General features: G+C 39.3%; 1 protein-coding gene across 2 annotated transcripts; it reads right to left on the reverse strand.

Annotated features, from left to right (window-relative positions):
• Positions 1-1,186: 1,186 nt before the first annotated feature.
• Positions 1,187-24,924, reverse strand: zdhhc6 (zDHHC palmitoyltransferase 6). 2 transcript variants are annotated; one of them, XM_080205765.1, is made up of 11 exons: positions 24,581-24,924; positions 23,769-24,296; positions 21,670-21,761; positions 15,778-15,937; positions 15,384-15,545; positions 14,880-14,933; positions 12,081-12,248; positions 10,473-10,514; positions 8,557-8,702; positions 4,116-4,162; positions 1,187-1,524 (listed from the first exon to the last, which is right to left on the reverse strand). In XM_080205765.1, exons 2-11 carry the CDS (start codon positions 24,024-24,026, stop codon positions 1,421-1,423), a joined length of 1,233 nt encoding a protein of 410 aa, XP_080061891.1. In that variant the 5' UTR covers positions 24,027-24,296; positions 24,581-24,924; the 3' UTR covers positions 1,187-1,420. The 2 variants fall into 2 exon arrangements, with proteins under 2 accessions (XP_080061891.1, XP_080061890.1); XM_080205764.1 differs by having other exon boundaries at positions 24,404-24,924.
• Positions 24,925-24,984: the final 60 nt, after the last annotated feature.

The raw sequence follows: 24,984 nt of genomic DNA on the forward strand, positions 1-24,984 counted from the left end.
CACCACACCACCAGTAACGATGCAAGCTTAAACTTTTCACCCCCCAATAAAAAGAAATCTGGACTAAAATTGTGATTTTCTTAAGGTGCCTCTCAGCAGTTTGTATTAATCCTAATTTACCAGAGCTTCACATCGCAGTCAAAAAATGTGAACTAATGCAGTGAAGATCTTCCATATGAAATGATTCAAAACATTCCCCATCCCATGCAGCAGTACAACCACAAACTCCTTGCCTGAAAGTACAAAAAAATATGTGTGTTGCAAAGACATGACTAAATGCCCATGGAAAAGTTAAAACAATTGTAGATGGTTGGGATCAGAGCATTTCCCTGAACTCAACTGTGATGATTGCCCAAACTCAACCATCTAACTTTTGTGAGCTATGATATTGACTGCTTTTCTCCATCTAGGTTCTTCAGCATCCATCATTCCCACAAGCAACTGCAATGCATTTTAACAGTTTACTCACTTGCGTAATAACAAAAGCAAATCAGAAATATTTCTGGTCATATAACTGATGTTGGTTGAGCATTAAATTATGGACAAGAATCAGACAGTCCTACCTTGTTTTTTTTTTAATATAATGATATTGGCACACTCGAGGGCAGATGTGGCCTTGGTTTACCAAAACTTATTTCCTACCAAAACAGTGAGTTATCTGGAAAAAAAAAAGTGTCCACTTCTCATCCTGCAGGAAAATAAAATTTGAACACATTTAGCTTGATTTTAAATCACATTTGTGGGCACAACCACTTCTATGCAGGTAACTGTTATCACGTACTCACTGACTTAAGTATGGGTTAACAAGCGCAGTGGTTTATTCCAAACCTACTCCAAAAGGTAAAAGCAAACACTGTAGAAGAGGTGCATTTTATTTGGGTTTACTTCTAATTCTGCAAAAATTATACAATTCAAATTGTTAAGTGTTATTGGAATTAGTTAGCTACTTGATTAAGCTTGACAAACCAGAGAAAAGCCCCTGATTGACTTTATACCTGGAACATACTGAAATTTTGATACCGTATCAACTAAAGTCTTTGCTCACCATGCAGGATTATTCATGCAATTTGTGATGCTACTAAATATTTCCATATAAATTATATCAAAGTCAATAAACTACAGCACCAATTTGCACTAGGAAATTGATTCCTTAGTTTCACTAAAGATGGACCACCATAAACCCGTCTGAAAGGAAAAGACGATTTATTGATTTTGACTCTCTAGATCGCCATAATTAGGTTGTTTCACAAACATTGAGAATCCGAAGGAATTAGATTATATAAAAAAAAAAGCAATGCTTGTGGAAACTGTTGTTTTATCAAAGCAGGTATAAATTAAACGTGAAAAAAAGGTTAAAACTTTCAAGCCAAGGAAAATAGCAGGCCATTACAAATTCTGCTGTCAAAAGCAACAGGGACTGTTACAAAATCTTTTTTTCCTCTTCTGTTGGTTTCTCTGTGGCACTGTCATACAAGCACTTCTCTACGCATCTTCTTGGGAACCAGCCTCGTTCATGCTCGCCAACTTAAAAATGAAAAAGGTAATGGAGTTTACTGTTATTAAAAGTCAAGTTCTCAAATAGAAAATGATACATAACATTGATTCCACCACCATTTTTGTCACTTTTAGTTATTCTCACCATCCATGATACTTAAAGCTTCCTTTCATCCTAGTTCATAAAATCATGGGAATCTTAAAAAACAACATGCGCACAAGGTTTGAGGCTCTTCATTGTTTGTGTAATTGTGGGTGGAGAAGGGGGATGTTCTATAGCTCCTGCTGGAATGATGGTGGGGAATTACAGAATGTTGGGTGTAAAGACTTAAAAAGGTAGCAGTGTTAACAGATAAACTGTGTGAAACTCCTTCCAATAGGAGATATGCATCGACATTGCTTTCATACTACAACTGATAAATACAACAGTGGTGAGAGGTTGCATATCCATAGAATCTCTAGAATCTATACACTGCAGGAAGCGGCCATTTGGCCCATGGAGTTTGCACTAACATTCTGACAGAGCATTTTATCCAAATCCACCTCCTGCCCTACTCCCATTACCCATCACGTTTACCATGGCTAATCCACCTAACCTACAAATTATGGGACACCAGAGGGCAAGTTAGTATGGCCAATCCACTTAATCTACACATATTTTGGACAGAGAGGAAACTAGAGCAACCAGAAGAAACCCACGCAGACATGGGGAGAACGTGCAAACTTCACACAGACAGTGACCCAAGGCCGGAATTGAACCCGAGTACTTGGCACTGTGAGGCAGCAGTGTTAACTGCTATTGTGCCACTGTGTTGCCCGATGGAAATAAAATTATAGACTTAGTTCAATGTCTAATCTGGAAGGCAGGAACTTATCAATGCAGAACTGCAATATCAGTTTAGATTCTGTGGCCAATTTCCAATTTACATGCAAGATTACCACCACTGTACTAGATAATCAGAAATTAGATAATCATTTACAATCCTGACAGTTTTTGAACCCATAGCAGCTGACATGGTTTTCTTTAAAATCAGATCATGTGGTTGAGTCCTCTTATGATAACAGCCCCCCTAAGTCTTCCAACAAGGAGTGGAGAGGAATTTTATGGAGCTTAAATGGGATATGGTATGGAGTTTTAAATTGGTTTTTGTTTATTTTGCTACAGGTGGTGGATTTAAATGAGTTCCCAACCTCCCATTACTCCCATTTTGTTAACTTGGTTTGTCAGTTATGTACTCTGGGTTTTCTGTGCTGGCAGAGTCTAGTAACTCCTTTCTTATGCTGCGAATCCACCCAAATCTAATATTCAAATTTCCCATGCAACAGCTAAGGGTAATGGCCAAATGACTAAAAAAAGATTGTCAAGAAAGGACAAATAGTAACAACTGGAACAATTGGTATACTCAGGTTCAATTCCAGCCTTGGGTCAGTGTTTGTGTGGAGTTTGTGGGTTTCCTCTGGTTGCTCCAGTTTCCTTGCACAGTACAAATATGTGTAGATTAAGTGGATTGGCCAAACTAACTTGCCCTCTGGTGTCCCATGATTTGTAGGTTAGGTGGATTAGCCATGGTAAATGTGAAGGGTAACGGGGTAGGGTGGGAGGTGGATTTAGGCAAAATGCTCTGTCAGAGTGTTGGTATTATCCAAGTTTGTGAAATTAAATCCTCATTTTTTGCCAGGGGATGAAATGTCTTCTTTCCCTTTCGGAACTTGTGATCCATGTGTCTAGATCGTGGAAATGTTGGGTTCATAGCCCAGCACTCAGAATAAGCAATGGGTAGGGGATGTGTGAAAAGGTATTCATTGCTTTAAGCAGGGCGAGCAGGTTGTCGCATCCAGCTACATTGTTTTGTATCGTTTAAAGGTAAGAAAAGGTTTCTCAAAAAAAATAAAAAACATTTAGGAAGCTTACGAACAACATTCACAATACTGAATTAAAAGATTTTGTCATTAATGTAAGATGTAGCTATTCAAATTAAATTCAGTTTTGAACAAGTTAACATTTAGCTTTTACACTTTTTAATCAGTTGTCTGTTCATTTTTTTTAAATCCACAAAAATGCAATGTATTATATAACTTTAGCCTTGGGCGTAATTAGTTAAAAATCCTAAATGTTGAAATTGATAAACTTTACAAGCAACAAATTCATACCCTTAAGGATATTTTTTCTAAATACACCCCACAAAAAATGACCATAATTCCATTAGGGAAAGAGAATTCTGAAGTCTGAGTTAGCTAAGTTGACAAACGGCTGAAACACCCTGAGTGAATGAACATATCCACTGATAACTTGGGTCTTGCTCAGTATTGAGATTTACAACTCTTTCCAGCTAGTATTGCAATGTGATCACTTATTGTTCGAAGCATTTGAAGAGTTAGAAAATGTATGATTTTGTCACCAATTTAAAAACGTAGACAAGGCACCTATCCCATAGATAATGTCTAAATATACAACAAGCAAAACTACGGAAAAAAGGTCTCCCCCAATCGTAGTGAGGTGAAACAATCTTCATTTATAGCTCTTTAAAATTCTGACCGGAATGACATTGTCCATTTAAATAAACAAGAAAATTCTGTAAGCAGGCACTTCCTCAGAGATAATTCAAGGCGTGTTTATTTACCGTGGGCATTTTTCTTCTTCAAATTCTTGTTACCATACATCCAATGCCTGAAGGGAAATATTAAAAAGATTTTCTGTTGTATATATGGCTTACAGAATTTATACACAAATAAAAGCTACAGTTAATATCCTTTTTTTTGCAACTTAATATCTATGATCTTGCACTTGTATATATTGTTTTAGTTCCCTCATTTTGATTACTTTGTGTTAAGCATATTGTAATTATTAATCCATTTCATGCAAGGCCTGCGTAAATTATTTTAGTTTTACATTTATAAGCGTTCCCATATTTCATTCAAAACCTAGCTTTTCCATAAGCATTCTGCTTCATGTTCCTATATTAATTACATAGGGCAGCACCAATAAAAGGATACCATCCTGCACACGTATCAGGAACAAGGGGGCTTAAGACATGATTGGATAAAGTCATGAAGTAGGAAGGGAAATGGTACACCTGTCAAAGTGCATTATAGGTCACCCAATAGTGGAGACAGGAAAGAAGGAGATCTGCAGATAGTTCAGAGATATGAAGGGACAAAAGGACAATAATACTGCATGATTTTAATTCTTCAGAGAAATTAAACTAAACCAACTTAAAAAGGAGGCAGAAGAAAACGATTGATAATTTTGCAGTAAAATATGAATATAGTGGTGAGGTAGAGAGATTTGGAGGAAATCATAAAGGTTGCAGATAAGAACATAAGAAATAGGAGCAGGAGTAGGCCATCTAGCCCTTCGAGCCTGCCCCGCCATTCAATAAGATCATGGCTGATCTGTCGTGGCTCAGTTCCACATTCCCGCCCTCTCCCCATAACCCTTAATCTCCTCGCTTATCAAAAACCCATCAACCCGCGTCTTAAAAATATTTAGCGAGGCAGCCTCCACCACTTCAACGGGCAGAGAATTCCAGAGATTCACCACCCTTTGAGTGAAGAAGTTCCTCCTCAACTCCGTTCTAAACCGCCCCCCCTTAATCTTGAGGCTATGCCCCCTAGTCCTACTGTCCTTTCTGAGCGGGAAGAGTCTCTCCACCTCTATCCTATCCATCCCATTCATCATCTTATATGTTTCAATGAGATCTCCCCTCATAGGAAACAGTATTTCATAAGCATATCTGACAGTAGAGAATAGAGGGCAAGACGACTCAGGGAAGGAGGAAGAAGACTGTGTAGCAAAAAATGTATGGCGGAGATATTAAATAAATATTTTTCATTATTTTAACAGTGATGATCAAAAAAGAAAGTGTTTGCGTAACAGGGATGGTTAATGAACAATTCTCACAGGTAATAGCAAATAAGTAAGTCAGCAAGGCCTGATGGCATGCACCTTAGCATGTTCAGGGAGGAACTAGTATAGACTCAGATCATAATTTTTTAAAGCACCTTAAATAGTATTTTCTTAATGAAAAGAACAACTACTAGGTTACTACATGTCACACACACAATAATGCTAATAGTGAATACTTTAGAATCCAGTAATTTAAGATAAAATTGGTGAGCATTTACAAATATACAGGTACTAAGGACAGCAAGCATAAATTTGCTGAAGGCGACTCGTGTTTGACAGATTTAATTTTTGAAGATGTCTAACTGGATAAAAGAATATGCATCATATAGAGAGTGTATATGGATTTTCAGAAGATGCTTAAGAAGTTCTCTGATAAAAGACTTCTTAGAAAAATGTAGGTGCATGGCACAAGAGGAAGTGTAGCAGTATTAATTTAAAGTTGGCTGGTGGACAGGAAATAAAGAACAAGATAGGGTAAATGGTTATTGCTCAGATTAGAGATGAGTTTGAACAATAATAACCCAAAGTTCAGTACTGGTTTCAGGGCCAGTGCAAGATTATTAAACACCCTAGTCAAATCTTCAATCTTCCGTCCACCACACCACTTCCCAATTAATTCCCCCACAAAAATTGTGCATTGGTACAAATAAAAATTCTGCATTTATAATTTCAGATTATTTTACATAAGAAAAAGGAGAATATCAAGATACTGATGGTTGTACAATTTTCACAGGATATCTACTAAAGGAAATGCATGTTATATGTTAAATGGCTCACATGTACTATTGTGTTCCTTCAACAGTTGTTAGATGATCTGCTGTACAATTTACACCAATTATTCTAATATGTAGTGTGCTAGATTAAATTGCATTATTTGATGTTATTTACTGGTTTGCAGTTTTGGGATAGTCATGTAGATTGTAAATTTGTACAACTATCACCTAAATGAAAATGAGGAATTTACGTGAAAGTTTGGGAAAGATTGCAATGTCAATGTATGGAAATCTATGAATGTCAGCAGCATGCTCTAGATGACCATCTAGATTTGCCTAGTGGTTGTACCTATCCTGACTGGGTTCACTCTTGTTTTATAAAATGATTGGGACTTTGGTATAGGGAGCATAATTTTAAATTTTCTGATGACGAGTGCAACAAAACGTGATGAGGACTGCAAGGATATAGGAATAGGAGAAAAACAAGGAATGGAGTTCATACTCAATGGAAACACACTGAAGAGTGTGGATTAACAAGGGTCCTAGGGATTCTAGTATGCAAAACCTTGATGAATGAGTACAGATACAAAAAGACCAACAAATTTTTACTAGATTGGAACAGAGTACCAACGCAAAGAAATGATGATAAGCTACCAAAAAACATTGGTTAGGACACTGTTAAGAGTACTGTGTGAGTTCTGTGTTCCATTGCAGAAAGATCATTAAGCAATTAAGATATTATACAGTGTACATTCATCAAGCTGATCCTAGAAACTATAAGCATGAGAAGAGATTTAAGATAGGGGGACGATTTCCATAGTACAGAGAATACTAAAAAAGGAGATAGAATAAAGATTTTATAAAATTATGAAAGAGTTTAACAGATTGAATAGGAGACTACTATTTCCCCTGGTTGTCATCAGTATCAATTTAAAATTGTAATTAATAGAGTGAAAGGAGTGATTTATTTATGTGGAGAGTTGCTGGAACACAGAAGCTTTGCCACAGGCAGTGGTTGAAACATACGTAATAGTACATTTGAAGGGAAAAATGAGATAAATATTCAATACAGAGGAACTTGCAAAGCTATGGGGGAGAAAAAAAAGGACAGTGGAATTAGTATTGGATTGATTTTGCTCACAGACATGATGGGTCAGGACGTTCTCTTATGCTGTAAGCACCTATGGTTTCATTTAAAGAACAGGCAGTGATGGTGATTGATTAACTTCATTAGAGAGCTCCCAAAGTTAATAAGAACATAAGAACATAAGAAATAGGAGCAGGAGTAGGCCATCCAGCCCTTCGAGCCTGCCCCGCCATTCAATAAGATCATGGCTGATCTGTCGCTGCTCAGTTCCACTTTCCCGCCCTCTCCCCATAACCCTTAATCCCCTCTCCTATCAAAAACCCATCAACCCGCGTCTTAAAAATATTTAGCGAGGCAGCCTCCACCACTTCAACGGGCAGAGAATTCCAGAGATTCACCACCCTTTGAGTGAAGAAGTTCCTCCTCAACTCCGTTCTAAACCGCCCCCCTTTTATCTTGAGGCTGTGCCCCCTAGTCCTATTGTCTTTTTTGAGCGGGAAGAGTCTTTCCACCTCTATCCTATCCATCCCATTCATCATCTTATACGTCTCAATGAGATCTCCTCTCATTCTTCTAAACTCTAACGAGTACAAGCCCAGTTTATTCAGCCTCTCCTCATAGCTCAACCCCCTCAACTCCGGTATCAGCCTAGTAAACCTCCTCTGCACTCCCTCCAAGGCCAAAATATCTTTGCGCAGGTGCGGTGCCCAAAAATGCACACAGTACTCCAGCTGCGGCCTCACCAGTGCCCTATACAGCTGCAGCAAGACCTCCCTATTTTTATATTCAATCCCCCTCGCTATGAAGGCCAGCATCCCATTCGCCTTCCTGACCACCTGCTGCACCTGCAAGCTGGGTTTTTGCGACTCATGCACAAGGACCCCGAGGTCCCTCTGCACCGTCACCTGCTGCAGTTTTTCGCCTCGTAAGTAATAGTCCTTCCTACCATTTTTCCTACCAAAGTGGACCACCTCACACTTGCCAACATTAAATTCCATTTGCCATTTCCTGGCCCATTCGCCCAGCCTATCTAGATCCTTCTGCAGACTCTCCACACCCTCTGCACAATTTGCCGTTCCCCCAATCTTGGTGTCATCAGCAAATTTCGACACTCTACACTCGGTTCCCTCCTCCAGATCATCTATATAAATGGTAAAAAGCTGAGGCCCCAGCACCGACCCCTGGGGCACTCCACTAGTCACCATAATAATACAGTAGAATTTTCTTTAAAACATACACAACTTTCACCAGATGCTTCAGGAGATCACAATTTGTTTGTAGCTGAAAATAAATGTTCTAATTAACAATAATTTGCTTAGTGTTTCAGGAGAATGATCAATTTTCACTCAACTTACGGGAGGCCTCTTGTAACTAAAATCAATTCTCCTTTCTTCAGCTGAATTCTAGGTTCTTCAGTATAAGGTGTGCAAAAAAATGTTTTGACTCCTTTTGTTATGGGACAGCAAGCTCCACTGTAGTCTTCAATCACTCTATACTGCACCTGTTCATGATATGACACATACATTGTAAATCATGAAAAAAATCTTATAAGCATGACATTTTCATTGTGAGCAGGTAAGGCAGTCTCTTTCTGCACAACCATGAGACATATTTGTCAAGTTAAAAAAAAATTCTTTTGAAACATACATGTTCATTTTGAATAACAAAGTATGTTAATACTGTGATATAGTTTTGCTGGCTCGGCAGAGTTAGTCATTTCCATAAATGGATTCCATACTCGTGTGTTGGTGTACTCACACTGTCCATTCATATGATAGATTAACCCAAATGTTTTACAAAAATACCCACTCAAGATGTAAACCATCTGTCTTTTGCAGATGCAAAATCTCTTGAAGGTAAATCAAAACGAGGCCAGATACCAATCATTATGCTGCTTTATTTCACAAGGAAGTGAACACAGAACAAGCTATAACCAGATTCACCTTTGTGCAATAATACAAAATAATGAAAACATATTGTTTTCCAATACTAATAGGTCACCTTGCCTGACCCATCAGTATAACAAGATAATTTCTATTATCCTATAGTTCCCTTCTGAGCCTGGTGAAGACTTATCCTCAACTTCCTGATTAAAGACCTACCTAATTATGTGTTTCTTCATTTCTCATCTTGCCATAATCACTACCCAAGAAGAGGGAAAGGCCGAAATTAGATTTCTCCTGTGAACTATTTGGGGCAAGGAATCCCCTAACACTCAGGGTTGGCATCAATCTAGTGGTTGATACTGAATATAGACCATCCCTTTACTCTCAATTTTTACTGCAACTGAGGGTTATCAATCTTCTCCTGTGTTTCTACAACTATCTATAGAAATTACAAGAAGCTGAGAAAATCTGATCCTGAGAGTAGTGGTTCTTAATTCCCAATTTTTTAATCATCTGTAGCATCTCGTTGCATTTAATTGGGAATTACAAAGACAATGATTTGAGTTCTTGGTTAACTTGTTGGTTACTGGTTGCCTACAAATTGGGGTTTCAAAAGCTTATGGGTTCTATCAATTTGCAACCTATAAATCTGATATTGTACCAATGGTCATGTTGTTTGCCAATATTTAAGTCAAACCCAGTAGTTTTGGTTACTTCCGAAGGTGTCACCTGCAATAACGGTGAAATACTGGACTTGAAGTTTATTTAGTATCACAAGTAGACTTACATTAACATTGCAATGAAGTTGCTGTGAAAATCCCCTAGTTGCTACACTCTGGTACCTATTCGAGTACACTGAAGGAGAATTTAGCATGGCTAATGCACCTAACCAGCACTTCTTTCAGACTGTGGGGGGGGGAAAACGGGAGCACCTGCAGGAAAACCATGCAGACATGGGGAGAACGTGCAGATTCTGCACAGACAGTGACTGAAGTTGGGAATCGAACCCGGGTCCATGGCGCTGAGAGGCAGCAGTGCTAGCCACTGTGTTTTAATCATGTCTTTTATTCCTTGACTAATTTCAATGCAACTTTTTAACAATAAACCCATAAGAATGAATCCATCTTAAAAGTGCCGTCTTAAAATGAATGCTTCAAGCAGATACCTGTCATCAAAAGAAGATGTTCGTTGTAAACCATTTGTAGCGTACTAAATATTATGCAAACCTGCCATATGACTAAGTTCCTGAATCTTTGTTATGACTAGTTGCTAACATAATTGATTTCAAAACTCATTTCTTTCATATCAAGAATCTATTTTACACAAGCTACAGTGATACAAAATGCTGCCATCTAGAGCAAACCTGCAGACACTACAATACTTACACTTCTCACTCTTTTATCAGCTTTCTGTTTCAACTGCTCTATCTGTAAAGAGATACAAGTATTTAACATAAATTATCTTATCAAATTGAAGTAACTTTAGACAACAGGTACAAGTGAAATTACAAGAAAATAATCCGACTGGGGTTGCAGAGTGAAAGCAAAGTTCAAACACTTCCCGTCATCCAAATCTCAAGAGGCAATTGTCTTCATTACTGATCCTTCCCACTTTAAATATATTAAAGGAGTTCATTTGTGATTTAAATGTGGGATCATAGGAATTTGATGTATTGCATCACAATGCTTTTAGTTTGCAATTTGATATAGTAGGAGGCAGGCATGTAGCTGTGCTCCTTCTCATGGTCAGTTGTCAAATGGAGCTCAAAGTGCTCTCTCAGAGAACAAACAAGAACCATCAACAAGCGGGTTTACTTGGGAGTCTCTTTCCTGTATCTCTCAGTAGCTGGTTGAAGCAGGTCATTTCAGGTAAACAATTTTAGAATTGTCTGATTACAGTAAGGAAATGCAAACTAAATGTTGGAATTAGAAAATACAATCTGCATTGTTTTGATCTTATGATAAAGAAACTCACCATTAAAAGACAACCTTTCATGTCCTTAGGACATCCTGAAATACCTCACAGCCAAAATTTACCAAGACAAATATAGTTGTAGCTGTTTCCATGTTGCTGTTGCAGCCAAATGGCAGAAGCAAGATCTCACAAAGAGCACTGACCAGTGAACAGTTAGCTGGTTTTAATTGAGGGATGAATATTGGTCAGGATATTGGAACAGCTCCATGCTTCTTCTTGGATAACATGCCTTTGGATCATTTATGTCCTATTTAACGGGGTAACAGGACCCCAATGAATGACTCATGAGGAAGGCAGCATCTCCAACAATGCAGTCCCTCGGTATTACAACAAAGTCTCAGATGATGAATGGGATGGATAGGATAGAGGTGGAGAGACTCTTCCCACTGAAAAAAGACAGGAGGACTAGGGGGCACAGCCTCAAGATCAAGGGGGGGCGTTTTAGAACGGAGTTGAGGAGGAACTTCTTCACTCAAAGGGTGGTGAATCTCTGGAATTCTCTACCCATTGAAGTGGTGGAGGCTACCTCGCTAAATATTTTTAAGAAGCGGGTTGATGGGTTTTTGATAAGAGAGGGGATTAAGGGTTATGGGGAGAGGGCGGGAAAGTGGAACTGAGCCACGACAGATCAGCCATGATCTTATTGAATGGCGGGGCAGGCTCGAAGGGCCAGATGGCCTACTCCTGCTCCTATTTCTTATGTTCTTATGTTCTTATTATGCATCCAATTCCTGGGATGGTCTTGAAACCATAACTCCAACTCAGAAGGAAAGAACAATACCAATTGGCCCAAAACAGATCAATTTTTAACGTCCAGAAGTAAAATGAAGCAAACCCTGGCATGATCTGTGAAATGTGGCCATTGCAGGCCAGAGGAAAATGTTCAGAAGGAAACAGTCCGCAGAAATTTTTAAAAACTTAGGAACAAAATTATTTGAAAAATATATACTATTTACTTTTAAATATTTTATATAGTTTATCTCAACTTATACAAGATAATTAAAAAGAAATGAATTAACCGTTAATGTGTACTGATGGCTGCCTTCACGAACGGGCCAGACAATTCCATCCGTCTCAGGAACCCCAGACCATGTGAACACCTGCCTGAAGTTCTTCCATTTGCTTCCAAGGTCATATGGAAAAATGAATTCCTCACCCGTTTGGTAATACTGGATTCTGTCTTTGGCCTATGAAAAAGTAGACAGCTGGCATCATCAAATTTGAAAAAAGTGTATTTTGAAGGGATATGGTAATCTGCAAACCAAGTTACCAGGCAAGTAAACCAGTTCTGGAATAACGCTTTCACAACTTTCCCAGCAGCACATAGCACAGTATGAACTGTGGTTCCAAAAGGAGGCTGCACTTGATTGCAATAAACTGAACTTGCCAAAAATTCCTCAATCAGCCAACATCAATTATAGGGAGGGGATAGCTTGATCTTGGGATTGGACATAGCTCGGTACAGCATTGAGAGCTGAAGGGCCTGTACCGTGCTGAAATGTTCTATGTTTCTATCATCCATTTCTCCCACTTACAAGTTTTACCATTGCCTTACAATGTGTAACAATGTGAACATGTTAAATATTGATTTTTCTTTTCAAGGATGTATTTTTAAAATTGGAGACAGATTTCAGGTATCTGTTCTGTAAGTTAAACAAGCAAATTATATATTGGTCAAATATCTCTGTTTATACACAATAAAATGCAGTCTGCAGGAATAGGAATGTGCCTGCTAATACAGGAGTCACTTTTATATAGAGTTTATTCTACAGGAACAGATCATTAAGCCCTACTGATCTGTGCCAGTGTGCATTTTCCACCTGAGTCTTCTCCCACCCTACTTGATCAAATCCATTTCTGTGATTTGCTAAAATACTTGTATATCAATAAAGATTTGTAAACAATATTTTTTTTACATTTTCCTCTCTAACGTAAACTTTTTGCCCCTCTTGAAGAATTTTCTATAAACATTTGGGAGAAAATGAGACATAAATGTATGTTGTCAAAAGTCAGGAACTAAATGAAATATTCAAATTTGTTCACTGGTATATATATATATAATTCAAATTTGCAATGTATAAAGCATGTGGCAATCTACACCCCACAAATGGCAATCTTAAAACTCATTCATCTAAACAAAATAAATGCAAAGATCAATTAATTTTGAAATTAGATAATTGATTATATTTTCAATATACAGGCATAAGCTATTTCTCTGCAATAGTATAGTTGCCAGTAGAACCTCCTCTTCTACAGCATGCTTCAATGATCAGGGTATTTTTGTAACAATGCTGTTAAGATATCCTTCATTGGAGGACATTTAAACAAACCTTAGCGTTCAACTGTGGATTTCCACATATCTTAGCATTTCTTGAAGTGGTTGAAGTTTGCAGCGATATTAAATCATAGATCATAGAAATCCTACAGTGGAGAAAGAGGCCATTTGGCCCATCAAATCTGCACCGACCACAATCCCACCCAGACCCTACACCATATGCCTACACAGTTACCCACTAATCCCTCTAACCTACGCATCTCAGGACACAAAGGGGCAATTTTTTTTTAAGCATAGCCAATCAACCTCACTCGCACATCTTTTAAAGCTGTGTAAATCAAAGCAGTCTCTAGAACCAATGTCTAACCTCAAATGCAGGTCTCAGCCCCACAGCATTAAAGCAGTCTGGCTCTAAAGAGCAAGTTCAACACCACTAAAATTATTATTTTTATGTTAAAAAAATCCCCAATTGATTTTCCTGCCTGGGTGTTTACGATGACATACAGAATATGGTTAAGATAGAGTAACTCGTCAAGAGTAGGACGTTCTCCAATGCATCAATATTACCCATTATCAGTCATAGACTACGATAGCACTGAGGCAGAAATAAACCAGTGAAGCCTATAACATGGAAGACCAGTGAGCGTAAGAGAGTTGATGGAAAGAGGAGACTAGTCCCCTTTTTATGACTTAGTTGTCACATTTAGGCAAGTTTTGAAAGGTCATGAGTCTGGTGGTAGCAAAATTTAAGTGAATATGGTTACGGGGCAATTCAGAAAGAACGAGCGGCACGATGGCACAGTGGTTAGCAGTACTGTCTCACAATGCCATGGATCTGGGTTCGATTCCCAGCTTGGGTCACTGTCTGTGCAGCGTCTGCACGTTCTCCCCGTGTCTGTGTGGGTTTCCTGGGTTCTCCAGTTTCCTCCAAAAGACATGCTCGTTAGGAGCACTGGCCTTGCTAAATTCTCCCTCAGTGCACCCGAACAGGAGCCGGAGTGTGGCGATTAGGGGATTTTCACAGTAACTTCATTTCAGTGTTAATGTAAGCCTACTTTTGACACTAATAGACTAAAACTTAAATTCGGGGGACAAGCCAAGAACATTGAAGTGTGGGTACATAGGCAAAAGTAAGCACTGCAGCAACTCAATGTTACTTAGGAAAACCTCCCTTCTTTCTGACTTATGTCACCAGAAGAGGAGCAGCAATGTTTTGGGGCTACCATTGCCTTCAGGTCACACATCATCCAAACACGCATGTATCATTGTTCATTCACTGCTGGCTTATAATGCTGAAATTCCCAACATAACACCATTGTGGGAGTGGCAACCACAAAAACTGCAGCGATTCAAAACAGTCCACCATGACCATCACTTTTGTAAGGATATAGTGTAAATGTACCTTGTCCACATTGCCAATACCCCAAGATAAATTTTTGCTTTCTTGAAAATATCTTCTACTTTAATCGTTAGGAGCATTCCAACAAAATTGTTGAAAAATGATTTCAAACTTAGAATCTATAGGATGTCGAAATAAACCTACCTTTTCTTCTATCCAAACTTCAATGGTGGTTTTATTCCTGAGGATCACTTTCATCTACAAAGAAAATCAGAACAGTAAACCCCAATGCTCCTGCAAAAGTTAGTCAATTCAAATATTTAGAGAGAGTCTATTACAATACAGCACGAATGGGTACTAATTCTTCACAGAATTCAAAATTGTGCAATTGGGAAACCTTTGCAATAGCAATTATTTGACACCTTGTAGGAGGCATGTTGGGGCCTGGTTACTTTAGTGATAAGGTCAATGAACAAATACGCTTTTCAGCCCCTTCCAACAATGTCCTAACTACAACTTGGACTGTCTAGCCTTACTGCTCCTTGTAAAACTTTGCAACACTTCTTAGGTGCTTAGTATCAAATTTAATAGGGTTGATATTACCAAAATAAAAAGTGACCTTTAAAACAGTCTGTTCAATGTAACCGTCAGGAAGAAAAAAAAAATCCAACCATCTGATACTTCAAGGCATTCCATTCTAAATAGTACCTGAATAAAAAACAACATGCCAACAGCTATCGTTGTACCGATTGCCAATCCCAAAGCAAAAAGAGAGGCAGCAAATCCATAAATTCCAAAAGGAACGACATACTGCAGATTTCTACGAGGCAGACTCATGTCAATCTTTACTGAACTCCAACCAAATGATATCTGAAATAAAAACACATGAAAGCAAACTTTAAAAAGATGTGTTTTAACATATTGCTAAATAAGTTGATCTCAATGTCTAAACAATTTCAAATCAGTTTTCTTCAAATCAATTGCCACATTTTGCGTAAAACTGATTACCATTTTTGAGATTATTCCCATAGCAGTCAACAAAGCCATAATTATTGTGATACCATCCTGCAATCTACATAAAATAATGTCATGCATTACTTACCCTGTTATAAAGCTGTGTGTACATGGTCATGATTAAAATCACAGAAGCATGAATACAACCCAATGGGGCTAACATCAGAAATGAGGTAAAGTAGCCATGGTTCAAATTACCACAACAATTATTGATCCATGGACAATGATGGTCCATCTTCATCACACACCTGGAAGCAGAAGGAGAAATATTATGAAATGAGTATAATTCTATCAAATTAAAATGCTTGCACAATCAGGAAAGGGAACATATTTTTGCAGTCCACTAAAACACTTAAAATAAGCTCATATACTGAGTGTTATAAAAGACTAACCTCACTTAGGGTCCATATTTTATATGTTTTAGCCAAATACACAAATCCACTTAGAAATCTGAAATAAATGTTGGAAAAACTCAGCAGGTCTGGCGGCGTCTGTGGACAGAGGAACTATTACTAACACTCACTAAACACCGAAGCTTTTGTATTTATACTATCATTACCACCCTCTGTCATTTAATCTCTTCTGTCCACTAACCTACTCCTGACCTTCTGTTTTGCTGCATCTAAATTCCAACCCCTCTTTTCAACAGCAAAAAAACTCATCATCTTTCTACCTCTTTCCAGTTCTGGAACAGTCAGATTGGACTCAAAACAAAGGACAAAGAAAATTACAGCACATGAACAGGTCCTTCAGCCCTCCAAGTCTGCACTGGCCATACTGCCCGACTGAACTAAACCCCCTAACCTTCTGGGACCATACCCCTCCATTCCCATCCTATTCATGTATTTGTTCAGATGCCCCTTAAAAGTCATTATCGTATCTGCTTCTACTACCTCCCCGGCAGCGAGTTCCAGGCACCCTCTGTGTAAAAACCTGCCTCGTAAATCTCCTTTAAACCTACACCCACTAGTAATTAACCCTGTTTCTTGCTGCACAAGTGCTGGCAGATCTGCTGAGTTATTCCAGCATTTTCTACTTTTCAATTATGGACAAATTAGATATTACTAGATGCACAAAAGATACAAACCAAAAGCAATGATGAACCCCCCATTTAAGTTACCAGCTAATCCTTACTAGATTAAAAAAATCTAGGTATTAAAATATTCAGGAAAATAAAACACAAGGCATTTTTTTTGCTATTAGGAGTAGCTGAAAAGAGATTGTTGCCATTGAACAAGTGTGCAGCATACCAGTTAGTTTAAAGTGCATTTACATCTGACAAGTAGTGCAGTTTTATGTTCATTGTGCATTCAATGCATTTTTCACAAATAAGAACATAAGAAATAAGAACAGGAACCAGGTCACTTTCCAAAGTAGGAGACATGTGCAGCCATGTTCAAAACAAAACTTGGATTCAAATAATCTGTTCAAGTTAGAAGAATGTCCCAAGGTAAATGGAAAATATCAATTCCAATCCAGGCACAACAGTAGGAGGGGTTACCAACAGCTAGTCAGAGGCAGGTTTAAGGAAGATCCAAAAAGAGAAATATGTGCATTTATACCACTGTTCATGTCCTCAGGACATTCCAAAAAAATTATTTTTGTAGTACAGTCATGTAGAAATCACCACACACACACACACACACACACACACACACACACACACACACACACACACACACACACACACACACACACACACACACACACACACACACCTCCCGCAAATAGCAATGTGATAATTACCAAATAATCTGTTTTGTGACATTCATGGAGGGATAAATATTGGCCAGGGCACCTGGGGTAACTCCCCTTCTCTTCTTTGAAACATTATCATGGGATCTTTCATGTCCACTTTAGAAAGCAGTCATGGCCTTGGTTTAACTCACACCCATCAGTACAGCAGTAGAACATTATGTGTGCTCACTTCCCACATTTAAATATACAGGTGTGAACTCTAGATTTACTCTAATTGCAGACAGCACTGTTAGCCCTCACCATTATTTCAATTAAAATCTGGGCTAATACAATATTCAGGAATGACATAAGAAAATGATCCCATACTACCAGGGCAGTTGATTTCCCTTTCAAGTCTTATGTTTTGACTGTTTCTCATGCTATGGACAGCTCACCTTTTTTGGCCAGGTATAAGTGAAGATGGTCAGAGTTTACAACACAGCCACAAGTAACCCAAACTGTATACATTTCTAATTCAGACTATGCATTGCAGCAATTTACCAAGGTCACTCGTGAAACATTTTCCAGCCTCTGCAAACTTGAACACCGATAAGGACAAGCAGCAAGAGCATGGAAAAGTTATAAATAATATATTTACATTCAACACTCACTATCCTGACTTAGGCAACTCTACTGTTCCTTCATTGTCACCAAGTTATAAATTCTGTAATTGCCCACTTAACACCATTGTGGGAACACTGTCACCACAGACATCGCAGCAGGTAAAGGAGAAAGCTCTCTGCTATTTTCTCAGGACAACTAGGGATGTGCCAATAACAAAATCTTTGCCTGCATCATCCATCCCCGGAAAACAAATATCAAAAAGCATGTGAGGAAGTGGAATACCACTACAGTCATTAAGGATGAGAAAGTTCAGAGGCAATGGAGGCACGGGTCAAAGTGTTTCCGAGAAAGCTTTTTAAAGTCAGGAAAACTGATAAATTAGAAGTTCAGAAGAGGATCCTCGTGACCATGGGAGAGCTGGCTGACTACTGCCATTTATGATAGAGTAGGAATTGGGGGAACTTCACCACGTATCTGAACTGGAAGAAAATGCAGCATACAAACTAGCACATATGACTAAAGAATGTTAGAGATAGGATTGAGCAAAGCCATAGAATTTGCAGATAATAGTATATGAAAAACAGGATTTCAGTAGAGATTCATGAAGATAGTGATGATAAGCGAGGATAGATCCTGGAAACAGGCTGAAGTTGACTGTTAAGGACATGAGGCAGAATTATTAACATGCTGGTTACATTGGAAAAGGTAAAAGGAGAACAATGATAGGACAAAAGAACGCAAAATGGACCATGTACAGTATGGAGCTCCTGGCAATATCAAAAGCCACAAAGAAAAGAAAGGTAGAATGGTTAACTGGTCATATAGGTCAAAGACAACAAAGAGGAATAACAAAATATTCTCAAATACATTATTAAAACTAATGCTCCCCACAAGTTCCTGCTATTACGATACAATGTCAGAAATAAATTTGCAAATAAGAACATAAGAACATAAGAAATAGGAGCAGGAGTAGGCCATCTAGCCCTTTGAGCCTGCCCCGCCATTCAACAAGATCATGGCTGATCTGTCGTGGCTCAGTTCCACATTCCCGCCCTCTCCCCATAACCTTTAATCCCCTCGCTTATCAAAAACCCATCAACCCGCGTCTTAAAAATATTTAGCGAGGCAGCCTCCACCACTTCAACGGGCAGAGAATTCCAGAGATTCACCACCCTTTGAGTGAAGAAGTTCCTCCTCAACTCCGTTCTAAAACGCCCCCCCTTTATCTTGAGGCTGTGCCCCCTAGTCCTACTGTCCTTTCTGAGCGGGAAGAGTCTCTCCACCTCTATCCTATCCATCCCATTCATCATCTTATATGTCTCAATGAGATCTCCCCTCATTCTTCTAAACTCTAACAAGTACAAGCCTAGTTTATTCAGCCTCTCCTCATAGCTCAACCCCCTCAACTTCGGTATCAGCCTAGTAAACCTCCTCTGCACTCCCTCCAAGGCCAAAATATCCTTGCGTAAGTGCGGCGACCAAAACTGCACACAGTACTCCAGCTGCGGCCTCACCAGTGCCCTATACAGCTGCAGCAAGACCTCCCTACTTTTATATTCCATCCCCCTCGCTAAGAAGGCCAGCATCCCATTCGCCTTCCTGACCACCTGCTGCACCTGCAGGCTGGGTTTTTGCGGCTCATGCGCAAGGACGCCGAGGTCCCTCTGCACCGTCGCCTGCTGCAGTTTTTCGCCACATAAGTAATAGTCCTTCCTACCATTATTCCTACCAAAGTGGACCACCTCGCACTTGCCAACATTAAATTCCATTTGCCAGTTCCTGGCCCATTCGCCCAGCCTATCTAGATCCTTCTGCAGACTCTCCACACCCTCCGCGCAATTTGCCGTTCCACCAATCTTGGTGTCATCAGCAAATTTCAACACCATACACTTGGTTCCCTCCTCCAGATCATCTATATAAATGGTAAATAGCTGAGGCCCCAGCACCGACCCCTGGGGCACTCCACTAGTCACCAAATAGATTTCATATTGCTAAACATTTGAACCCAAGTAGCAAGTGCAAAAATAAAGATTATAAACTTGGGCTGAATTTAGCATTAGGAATAACTTCACAGTTAGCGCTGGATATTAGTCTTTAACAGCAGTGTCAAATATGATGTAGTGCATTGGCCCTGGCTAATATGGCTCACCTAGAATTCAGTTCCACTGAATTTAATGAGACCGAGTATCAGGTCATGCGTAAAACAGGCAGTCAACAGAAATACCATATGTTCGCTTTACCAACCAAGCTAAATTTCTGTCCCCCGAATTTAAAGTTACTTAATTTATGGAGCAATAGGCAGTAAGCATTGATTTAACTGGATTAATTACAGATTCAAAGCAACGAACAGGTGGCAGATGGAATGCTGTTTCTGATTCTACACATTGTCATGCTATCATTACTCCTTCAAATCTACTGCAGAACACAATTTTAATTTTCAACTGGCAAGTTACACTTTGGGGAAAAACACGTTGTTAGTTATTTTTTTAAAAATTAGTATTTTGGGAGATTTTCCTTCACAGTAGAAAAGCAGTCTAACAATTCACACCTGAACCTTTACTGGAAATGTTCCTACTCATCCTGCAAAATTTCTCTTCAACAGAAATCATTCATGAAGTATAAAATTACTTCACAAGAGGAGAAAAAGGAAAAAGGCTACAATATGAAAAACAAGCTTCAATCAAAAATTTTTAAATGTTTTAATGGGACTGTATAGCTTTAAAAAGGCACCATGTGATGAACTGCAAAATGACAATAAACATTCAATGCAAAGGGGCTGAAACAGCGAAATTTTCAGATCGTTAAACTATTTAAAGCATTTAAGCCAGATTCAATTGATGAAACTGTTCCATGGATTCACAAATGTTATTGTGGGTTTAACAACTGTTACTACCATACACCTTTGTGGTGTTAACATTTAGCGATTCAATTAATTGCAGAAGGGGAAAAGTTCACAAAACTGTATTAGTCTGAATGAAAACTTGCTGCAAGTACACAGTAGGCAAGTCAACATCTAAACAGACTCGCTCATTTAAACAAAGTTGACACTCAGTTATCTTTACTGATATTTTCTGCAGTACCTCTTCATCATTTCAGATTTTACATGTTCACCAGTTTGAATGTATCGCACCCTATAACTTTCAGGTGCTAATATAGAATTATGAAATATCACCCATGCTATGTCATCATTTTATAATTATCATAAAAAGCATAATTGAATCTTGCATTACATGATTAGCTAAATTCTCAACCTATTATTAAAGAGGTAAACAATTTTTTTCGAGATTACGGACAAGCTATAGAAATTGAAAGTACAAAGAAATGAATCACAGAATTTCTACAGTGCAGAAAAAAGTCATTTGGCCCATCAAGACTGCACTGTCAACAATCCTACCTGGGCCCTATCCCCATAAGCACACGTGTTTACCCTTTTAATCCCACTAACTTTAAAGGACGATTTAGTATGGCCAATCAACCTAACCCACACATCTTGGACTGAGAGGAAACTAGAGCACCTGGAGGAAATCCGTAGGGAGACTGTGCAAACTCCACACAGGTATCGGCAAAAGAATTGAACAGTCTCCTAATGGAGGAAGTTCTTTGTTTTCAAAACATTCCATTGCTGTACAAAATGTTATTCTACTGTTATGCTTTCCTATGTAAACTGGCCCAGCCATACCTGTTACACTTACGACAATGATGGGAGCGGGGTGCCTTGTAACCTTGACATATTCTGCAATCCTGGAGATACATTGTATCCTGAGGGTTTTCCTTGAACAGAACAAGTTAATAAATACAATGATCATCCTTGCATTTCAATTTAAAGAAAGAAAATTGGGTTAATAACAAAGGAAGAGGAATGATCACGTGCATCACTATCCTGGGCCATCAACTGTCTGCATCACCAGAAAATATTAGTTTTAGGTCGTAAAACTATGGCTTCAAAGTAGATTCTACAAATGTACAGCACACTCAGCAATTTTGTTAACAGCACTTGCTTTAGCTTCTGGACATTAACTGAAAATATTAAATAGATCATGTCAGATGAAATGCTGCAATATTAATCCAGAAATGCACAGACCTAAGAAGACAGAATGGCACACAATGTGATTTTCCATTTTCTCAGTTCATCATATGAATTAATCCTAATCACGTCAATCTACTCCTCCTTTCCAATTGCATTCTGTAGGATCATGCTGCAGAAAAGTGAAGGTTTGAAACTTTTTAATTATGGAAATCTCAGTGTATAATTCTAGCAACTGGAGCAAAATGAATCTCCATTGTTGGGGTGGAATTCTTCTTTCTGCTATTGTTTATCTTTCCCTTTTAGCTAATGCTGAGTTCAGGTGAGAGTGAATAGCCTCCTAGACAGTTGCCAAATGCTATTGTGGTTTGCCCTCATTTTGGGGAAGCTCATCTCAACCCCCAAGACACTGAACTGAGCACAAGGGAGATTGAGCTGCACAGTGCATACCTGTGCTAGCATGCCGGTTTCAGCTGGGATTTAATACATTAATTGGATGCCCATGATACGAACTGTTTGACAGAGCTGTCACTCATATGCTGCAGAAACCTTGCTTTCCAACAGTATCAGAAAGTGCCATTTGCTATTTAAGCCATTGTTTATGATTCATGAAAGAAGATCAAAAGGGTTCACTAATTCTTTATCCAGACATTTTTGAACTAGGTATAATGTCAGTAAAAACATTCTTTGGTTACAAGGATAGATTGGAGGGGTTGGGACTGTACCCCTTGGAGAGAAGGCGGCTAAGAGTTGATTTGATAGAAATGTTCAGGGGGCTGGACAGAGTAGAACGGGAGAAATTGTTCCCACTTGTAAAAGGATCAAGACACGAGAGTATGGCACGGTGGCACAGTGGTCAGCACTGCTGCCTCAGCGCTGGGGACCTGGGTTCAATTCCGGCCTTGGGTCACTGTCTGTGTGGAGTTGGCACATTCTCCCCTTGTCTGTGTGGGTTTCCTCCGGGTGCTCCAGCTTCCTCACGCAGTCCAAAGATGTGTGGGTTAGATTGATTGGCCATGCTAAATTGACCCTAGTGTCAGGGGATTAACAGGGTAAATATATGGGGTTATGGGATTAGGGCCTGGGTGGGATTTTGGTTGGTGCAGACTTGATGGGCCAAATGGCCTCCTCCTGCATTGTAGGGATTCCAATGAAAGTTATTTGCAAAAGAAGCAAATATGACATAAGAAATAATGAGTGGTTCGGGTCTGGAATGCCCTATCTGGAAGTGTGGTGAGTGTATGCTCAATTGAGGTATTCAAGATGATTACTTGAATAGAAATAACATACAAGGAAATAGGGAAAGGTACTAGGCCATGGTGCCTGTTTGGAGAGCTGGTGCAGACACAATGGATCAAAAGGCCCCTTCGGTGCTATTATTCAAATACACCATTACTAAGCTGACCTCAATTGTTTCAAGTAGACATACTACAGTAGTAACAAGCACAGATGTCTAATGCATTAAGCAGCTTTGGTGAGTGCCAGAAGTACAAAACAGCACAGATGTATTTAAACAGTGTGTGGAAGAGGCTTATCACTTACAATCAAAATGAAATCTCCACTTACATTCATACAGCTCCCACAGGTACTCACAGTGGGGATATCTAACACAGAGTTAGAATTATGTTATAGAAATCTTTGCACACACTATTTATTATTGTTCATTTTGCCAAATTCTAGATAGCCATAGTATATTAAACAAATTTTTAAAAAAATTCTTAAAAAGTAAAACGGAACAGATGCATTTGTCTTACCGGTTTCCATCCAATTGGGACATAGCCAGGGCCAACGAACATTGCATTAAAGTAGTTGTAAAGTATAAGAACCGTCCAGTTTATCAATAAAATGAAATTTATGCTTCCACCAGTAGTATCAAGAGGCCAATACCAAAGTACTGAGTCTATTATTGCCATTGAGGAACATATTGTAATCACGGAAAGGGCAATAATTGGTCCCCAGTGGCAAATTCTTTTCAATTCATGAAGATTTTCAAATCTTATAAAAGAACACATTGTCTTCGATTGAATACTCTTCAGTTAACATGCAGCAACCAACATAACGCAGGCAATCTATTTAGCGGAGTTGAGTGTCAGGCAATGAATCATAGTTCTTGCGTCCAGAGCAAGAGGTTCAATTTTGATTAACGAATAGTGGGAGTTTCAAACAAATTCCTTCAACTACAATTTTCGTGTCCAGTAAACTTATCATGGCTCTTTTTTTTAGATGCAGTGATCTTTGTGTGAGTCTGTGCAGCTTCTCATGCCGTGTCCTCAATAGATATCCTAGGGGAATACGAAAAAAACAAACAGGTTTAGAGTTTTTATCAAGTGAATGAAACCAATAATGCTCGACACAAATTGTAGTGCCCTTGATTCACAAAACTACTTACACGAGGTCGGCGATGGCGGGAGGGGTGGGGATTAGCGAACACACCTGAGAGAGAGGACCAACTCCAGGATCTCGCTGCTCTCACCTGGAACTGGCAGTCAGGAGGGGAGATAGGGGCTATCCCCGGGCCCGAGTGACAGACAGCCCGAGACACAGGGGTTGCTAAGCATTAGCTCACCTGCCATCCAGATGCCAAAGCTGCAGCATAACTTCCTCCTTCCGTCCGGCCACACTCATACTCCGGAAGCATTCTCTGCCTTTGGTGAGGAGGGGCCTTGGAAATGAATCATGATCAGGGTGAGGGGTGGGAATAGGGCACTGAGAACCCCACAGCTCAGGCTGCAGCGCCCGCCATCAGCAGCCTGTCCCACTGACTGACAACCATCAGATCACTGGAAAGCCAGGAGCGCTAACTTCACGCAGCCTCTCAATGCCAGTGCTACCCCTCTTTCTCACACGCGAAGGGAAAGAATGCTTAATGTTTTTATCTTGTTTTCCGTTACCCGAGACGACAACTGTCACTACAAACCCGCCCCCGGCCCCACTCCCAAATCCTTCCCCCATTCCAGCCCACTTCCGCCA

Source organism: Carcharhinus amblyrhynchos, chromosome 17, assembly GCF_965287045.1.
Source record: "Carcharhinus amblyrhynchos chromosome 17, sCarAmb.v2.hapA, whole genome shotgun sequence".
In the NCBI taxonomy this organism is placed as follows: domain Eukaryota; kingdom Metazoa; phylum Chordata; class Chondrichthyes; order Carcharhiniformes; family Carcharhinidae; genus Carcharhinus; species Carcharhinus amblyrhynchos.